This window comes from Gossypium hirsutum, chromosome A02 (genome assembly GCF_007990345.1).
Source record: "Gossypium hirsutum isolate 1008001.06 chromosome A02, Gossypium_hirsutum_v2.1, whole genome shotgun sequence".
Classification (NCBI taxonomy): domain Eukaryota; kingdom Viridiplantae; phylum Streptophyta; class Magnoliopsida; order Malvales; family Malvaceae; genus Gossypium; species Gossypium hirsutum.
This window is the reverse complement of record NC_053425.1, coordinates 768,915-776,723: the sequence shown is the minus strand read 5'-3', so window position 1 is coordinate 776,723 and position 7,809 is coordinate 768,915. Positions and strand designations below refer to the sequence as shown.

The 7,809-nt window shown below is 30.5% G+C and overlaps 1 protein-coding gene across 1 annotated transcript; it reads left to right on the top strand.

The window, feature by feature from the left end:
- Positions 1–5,502: 5,502 nt before the first annotated feature.
- Positions 5,503–6,927, top strand: LOC107927365 (uncharacterized). Its single transcript, XM_041091516.1, has one exon. The coding sequence runs from the start codon at positions 5,503–5,505 to the stop codon at positions 6,925–6,927; it is 1,425 nt and encodes a 474-aa protein (XP_040947450.1).
- Positions 6,928–7,809: the final 882 nt, after the last annotated feature.

Sequence of the window (7,809 nt, the reverse complement as noted above, 5' to 3'; positions counted from 1 at the left end):
ATCTAATAGGTGTCCGATCACACCTAGGAAAGAGGATCGGTGGCGACTCCCTGTTTATTTCAAAAAAAATCAAACGTCAAATTTTAAACTTTTTTAATAAATCGCCACAATTAGCGACCAAGCGAAACTAAAATTTTTACGTCGCTACAGTTAACTCTGTTTAGATTATTTTAATTAAATACATTGCTTCTAAATGAGCATTTTTGATATTTTGAAATGTCACACAAATAAAATTAGCGAAACAAAATTATTAACAATTGGACTTGAATTTCGAAATTTGAAATATTCCCTTACAACCATCCATTAACTAATATGGACTAAATTCCAAATACATGACAAGTATAATAACTTATGACATATTTTAACCTAAACTTTTTTTCCACGGTGTATGCCTATGTGTCATTGTAATTGCCATGTCAAATTCACAACGAGAGACTCCCTTGCAATCATCCATTGACTAATATAATGGATATGATTTTCTTCAATCATTTAATATTTCAATAAATTTCATTATTGTGTGATCCAAATTATAAAAAAGTAAATGGTACATTATTTGGTATCTCCCAAATGATTGAAATGTAGGTGAACCATGAATATTCAATGGGATATTGAACGATTCTAACGTTTATACTAGTGTTTCTGTGTGTCCTATTTTTAAAGCCAATTTATTATTTATATGTCATAGTTTCATAATTTGACATATTAATATTAAGTAGACCCCATACAGGTTAATACGTATCCTATTATAAGATCAACACGTATTTTTTTAATATAAATTCACTTGTATGGTGGTACAAACCCATGCAGATGAACTATATATCAACGAGCTATTGAGCGGCAAAGCGTAATCGACAAGTTTTATACAAGAGGTGTACCTAACAAGCTTCATTCAAAGTCCCCATGTCACGCACATACCAGACCTCAAAAGGGTCATTTTGTAATTCTTCTTCGACCAAGTAGGAGACAAATTGTTATGGTATTCACCTCTACTTAATTATCAAATCGAGCCGGTTCGCATACCAACCCACAACCCGACTAGCAAAGTATAGCTCATTGATATATAGTTTGCCTGCATGGCTTAACATCACCATGCAGGAGAACTCCTGTTCAGGAAACACGTGTCAACCCTATAATAGGATATGTGTTGACCTCTATGGGGGTCTACTTAATCCTAATACATCCAATCTTTAACGATGATTCAATTATTATTTTAAAATTTTTATTTAATTAAGAAATGCAATCAAACTTTATTTAAAAAAATATAATATATGTTAAATAAATATGAATGCTTAAATGCTTTGAAATTCTATAATATACGAATTGATAAAGTATTAAAACTTATTTAAATATAAAAAATATTGTAAATCGGATTATATATTATTATATTATGAAATATATGATGGAACAAGTTTTGAGAGGTATAATTTTTATTCAATTTTGTTCTATTCCTTTTCCTTGTTATTTACTCTAAATTATTCAAGTCATTAAAGACAAAAATGTATTGTTTTTCGAAACAGATCAATAATTGAACTAATCAAATTATAGACTCAATCAATTCGATTTATTTATTTAATTCAAATTTAATTAAAAATATTATAAAACTATAAAACATAATTTAATTAATTTTAAAAACGATTTATTAATTTGTATTGATTCACACATTATAGGTTAAAATAAATTTTTTATCTTGTCAAATTAATACTTTTATTAATTCTCAATTTTATTGATTTAATTTTGAAAATATCGAAAAGTATCCTCTTTGATGAACATTTTATACTGATGGAATGCCATCTGCTCTAAGTTGGGTGGTTGATTGATGAGTGTTACGTGTATGTGTGAGACTAGGAAGTGTTGATTGTGTTTGTGTTTGTACAAGTGTTACTTGTATTATGAAATGTTTGCACGACTGAAAACTGAAGATATATAGAAAAAGAACAAACATATTTTATAATTTATTTTACAAAAACCATCAAACAATTCAAGAAAAATATAGCACACGGTTAAATGTGTTCATGGGTTAGATTAAGTTGAGTGTAAGTATGATATTATTATACTTCATATTTGTTCAAGTTCAGTTCAACTTGAAATATAAACTTAAAATTTTACTCGAACCCATCTATATTTGCTAAAGACTAATCCAAGTCCATTTTAGACTCGTCCTATTAATTTTTTAAAATTTTTAAAAATATTTATATTATATTATTTTAATATTTAATATTTAATAATTAATAATTAATTTACTCAATATGCATCTTTTTACCAATATTTTTTTATATTTATTTACTGATGATGCTGGGCGTGTGCTATGCTTTTCTTCAATTGTTTGATGGTTTTTTAAGATAAACTATAAAACATGTTTGTCTTTTTTCTGGCCATAAAAAACAAAACTTTTCAAATTTCATTCATGCAAACATTTCTTAGTTCAAGTAACACTTGTACACTGAACAAAAAAAAAGAAAAAGAAAAAAGTAACACTTGTACAAACGCAAATACAAACATCATTTGTACGTAACACTCATCAATCAAAACACTCAACTTAGAAAATAGAAAAAGATGGTATAAAACAGTAACGCCATGTCATTTGTATTCTTTTTTCAATAGTCTCATGTCACATTAGCATTTTCATCCTAAAAAAATAAAATCCAAATTAAAATTCTCAAATTTAAGATAAGAATACTGATGTGGCATAAAACTATTAGAAAGGGATAATATTCTTGTTTCATACAATTCTTTCTCCTTAGAACAGATGCCATTCCATCTGTCTAAAATGTTTACCAAAGTATTTTCAAAACTAAATCGGTAAAATAAAAAATTGATCCAAAAAAACAAAAAAAAACCAGTTAATATATGACGTACGTCGACCGATTAAATTAATTTTAAAAATTAGTTAAATCGAATTTTATAATTCTATAATATTTTAATTAAATTTAAATTAAACAAATATAAGTTGAATTGATTAAACTTACCATTTAACTAGTTGAATCATCAATCCATTTTTAAAAGCATTACATTTTTTTCATTAATTACTTGAATAATTTAGAGTAGAAAAAAAAACTACTAATATTAATTTTAAAAAAGAAAAATATTAAAGATTGTGTGATTTGAATCCCCAACAATTGAGAAGGTGAAGGATCGAGGGTTGAGTCCCAGCAATTTGAACCATACCATATAAATTAAATCCATGTAAAATTATATTTCTTCTAATAGATTTTAATTAGAATAAGATTTTTTTAACCCTTACATGTAGTCGAAACTTTTTTTGTATTATTCAATTTCTCTAGCGGTGGTTTTTCCCAAAAAAAATTTCTACGTAATAATCTCGAGGCAGTGTCGGTATCAAAAACAGAAGAATGCATGAAAGAAGGTGAGATTCAACAGAGTTTGGGTAAAGCAGAAGAGAAATATGGTAGAAAAGTAGGTGAAAGCAGCAAGATGATCACTCAGGAAAAGCAAAAGCAGTTGGAAAAACGCATCATTGATCACTCGATACTCACTGTTTCCATTTGGCGTTTCTTTTCTAAAAATTGATAATGAATCGAAAATCCGAACATATCAAATGAACCGATAATTTAATTTATTTAACTATCGATCTAATTCTAAAAACATGATTAAAGTATTATTTTTACACAACACGTGAAATGTAATATAGGCGTTTTAATTGAGATCTAATCCAAATCGTCACTGATCACTCTCGCGGAATACTCACTGTTTCTATTTTGATTTTTCTTTCTGCCTCCTACAAATTACCTGCCAGCAAATTAAATAATATCTCAACCTAATCTCTGATTTTTTTTTGTTGTCTACATTAATACTAGAATTTCACAAATTTGATCCGTGATTTTGTATTCTAAAATGGAGTGATGTTATTATCTAATTTTTATAGAAAAGCATATATATTTAAAGGTAAGTTTATTAATTAATAAAGGGAATCATATAATTTAGAGAAAAAAATAACAAACACCCATCATAGATAGTGAAAGACAAGCTTAAATAACACAACAAAGACTTTAGTCTCAGTATCATGACCCGACCTGTTGACAATTGGCTTTATCACAAATCAAGCACGACATATATAGAGTGATTGCAAGCACTTAATGCGATAAAAAATCAACGATGGATGATCCAAAGCGGCGAGTAAAAATCGAAAAAAGATTAGAGCATTAACCAAATTAGAGAGGACGACAACAAGATCATTCATAAAATCACTTGTAAAACTAAGGTTACTTGTATAAACAAGACTAAAAAAACGTGTTACAAGAACAAATAAAAATTCCTAAAACAGAAAGAAAAATATATTTTTTAAGTGATAACATAGTACAATATCATATTATAATGTCATCACATGACCTAAAATTAAAAAAATTTATCAAATTCTAAAACTAAAGTAAACCAAAAAAGTTAAGGACTAAATTTAAAAAAATATGAAATTCAAAGATTAAAAGTTAGTTTATCCCAAAGTAAAAGCAATCGCGAGTCATTGATTGATGGAGAAACCCCACGTGGAATACACTGTTTCAACTTTGAATTTTTTTCTTTCCCTGTCCTTTTCAATTTTAATTATTTGCCAAATTATTATTTATTCTAAAAAAATATTTTAAAAACTAAAAAATAAATAAAAGGCATGATAATTTTTTTTAATTTCACTTGTAAAATTTAAAAAACCACTATTAAAATATTAAATAATAATTTCACTTTTTGAATGGACTACAAAAAAAAGTGTTAAAAGATTGTGTCATCTGAATCCCCAAGGGTTGTGGAAATGAAGGACCGAGGGATTCTCGCGGTATGGGCCATACCGCACAAGTTAAATCTGTATACAATTACACTTCTATTTAATTTTGATTAGAATAAGATTTTTCAACCCTTAAATATATGTAGTCGAAACTCCTTGTTTGATTTTCACCATTAGTGAATTTCTTCTTCTTTAGCCGTGGTTTTTCCCCAAAAAAATTTCTATGTAAAATCAGTGTGTTCTTATTTTTCTTTTCTTATTATTTTGCAATTGTTCTACCGCCATTATCGATGTTTATAATAACAACAAGAAGTTGAGTAAAAATTATACCTCTCAAAACTTGTTAATTTGTGTAATCCATCATATATTTCATAATATAATCCAATTTAGAATATTTTTATATTTAAATAAGTTTTTAATACATTATTAATTCATATATTATAAATTTCAAAGCATTTAAGCATTCATATTAATTTAACATATATTATATATATATTGAAATAAAGTTTTATTGCATTTCTAAAATTTTAAAAAAAATATGGTTCTAAAATAGTAATTGAATAATGGTTAATGTTTTTGGTACACATTAAAAACATGTCTTAGCAAAGAGGCATAATCACACAAATTAAAATATTAATTAATTAGTTGGAATGGACTTACAAAAACGTGGTAAGAGCAATTAAGTTTTATCTATAAAAAGCTGAGCCATTGAGGCTTAATGTATACCAAAGCATAAGCACAAGATTGAGAAAGTTACTTTGTTATTCAAAATGTCATTGCCAAGGTTCATCGTGCTCAAATCCCCCGGCGCCGAAACATACCTTGGCTCCAAACAAGACAACGGAGAGTACAAGGGGTACGCCGAGTTCACCGAAACAAAGGTCGTGAGCGCAAATGCAAAATTCGAAGTGGAGTTTGCTAAAGATGGGCTGGTGCACATAAGGAGCTCTACCACCAACAAGTACTTGAAGCGAACTCATAATCCTTCCATCACCGGAAAACCAAATGAGGAGTATTGGATTACTATAACCGCCGATAAGCCGGAAGAAGACCAATCCAAGGAGTCATGCACATTGTTCAAGCCTATCTTTGAAGACCCTGTATATGAAAATTGTCGATTTGTCCATGTTCAATCTGGATGCTATTTATACTTATGGCCATTGGCTACATCGGAACTCGGTCGTGGAGTGTTGGCAAACAAGAATCATGTTGCGGCTAATGGCGATGATATCTTCGAAGTTATTGATTGGGAGTCGTTGGTGATTCTGCCCCGGTACGTTGCTTTCAAAGGAAACAATGATATGTTCCTTCGTCTTACCCAGGTCGAGGGTCACCCATATTTAGAATTCTCGGGTGCGGATGTCGGTGCTGGATCTGTGCCAATGGAAGTTTTTTATATGAAGAATGGAGACATCCGGGTCAAGCCGCTTTCTTCCGATCGGTTCTGGAGGCGTAGCCCGAATTGGATTTGGGCGGATTCTAATGACACTGAAGGAACCAATAAGGACACTTTGTTTAGTGCCTTCAAAGTCGACAGCAAGACCATAGCTCTGCTCAACTTGGGCAACAATAATTTCTGCAAGCGCCTCACGACCGAGGGAAAGACGAATTGCCTTAATGCAGCCGTCCCTTCTATAACAAGAGAAGCCTTCTTAATGGTTCAAGAGCCTGTGTTGTCAAGGCAGATTTATAATCTCCGATACGATATTGAAAATGCTCGAGTCTATAACGAAATAGTCCGTGTTGTGGCGAATAATTCTGCCATTAACCGTACCACTCAAGCCAGCACACTCGATGTGAAACTTTCTTATACAGAGACCAGTTCCAGTACTTGGCTAGCTTATTTTACGTTAGGCCTTGAAACCAAAGCCACCTTCCAAGTAGGGGTTCCATTAATCGGTAAAGCGGGAGTCGAAATATCTTCCAAATACGAAACAGGAATCGAGTGGGGAGAGACCAAGACGACAGTCACCATGATGGAAGTTAACCACCAAGTTCAAGTGCCACCGATGACTAAGGTGACGGTGTATCTATTGATGTCCCATGGCGTGTGTGATGTTCCCTTCGTATTCACTCAAAAAGATACTCTTTATAATGGGAACGTTGTCACAACTGATGTCATTGGTAACACTTACACTGGTGCTAATTACTACAATATCCAATATGATACCAAAGAAGAACCTCTCACCTCTTGAATTGAGAAAAACCCCACAATTCCATGGAAACTTGAAGATTTGTGTGTGGCGTACTTTATAAATTAAACTAAATAAATTGGTGTTTCCTTCATGGTAGAAGCACTATTTGTCTGTTATTTGTCTGTTTATCTTATTATTAACTATGTCATGTACTTCAATTATGAGAATAAATGAATAAATAATTTGGTATCATGCCAAAGCTTGATTCTAGTTCAGTTTAGATTTGTGTTTCAATTTTATTATATATGTATAATAATAATAAAATTCTTTTTTTATGGGGAAATAACTTCATTAGGCGAAATTAAGAACATGAACTGATAAAAAGAGAGGATAAAAACAAAGTCTTAAGCCGACCGACTTACCTTCTACACTTTGATCCAAACATCTTCTATTTTCATAAGTTAAGGCTACTCTCATAAACATATGAGCTGCCTTGCTTCCTGTCGCGTCCAACAAAAGAAAAAATTATGGAATTGATCAGATGCAAGAACCGAAATAAACATTGAAACCAGAGACATCGTCATCAACTCGCTTCAAAATCGCTTGGAGGTTGTCGCTCTCAATCATGATACCATCCATACAAAGAGCCTTCAACCAAGAAAGAGCTTCACAGACCGCAAAAACTACAGCGAACTTTGGCTCCAAGCTGGATCAGTAATGACCCATAAGACCCTTAACAAAAATATCGTTAGAGTATGTTGGAATTTCAACGGTAAGGAAGAAAGAATTACAGAGAAGAAACAAAAAATTTAGTAATAAAATTGTCTGCTAAAATTTTATAAAAAAAATATATTTTATACTAATAAATGTTAAATATATTATATTAATAAATATTAAATATTCTAAAAATTCATAAAACTTGCCTGCAATTTCTTTAAATTT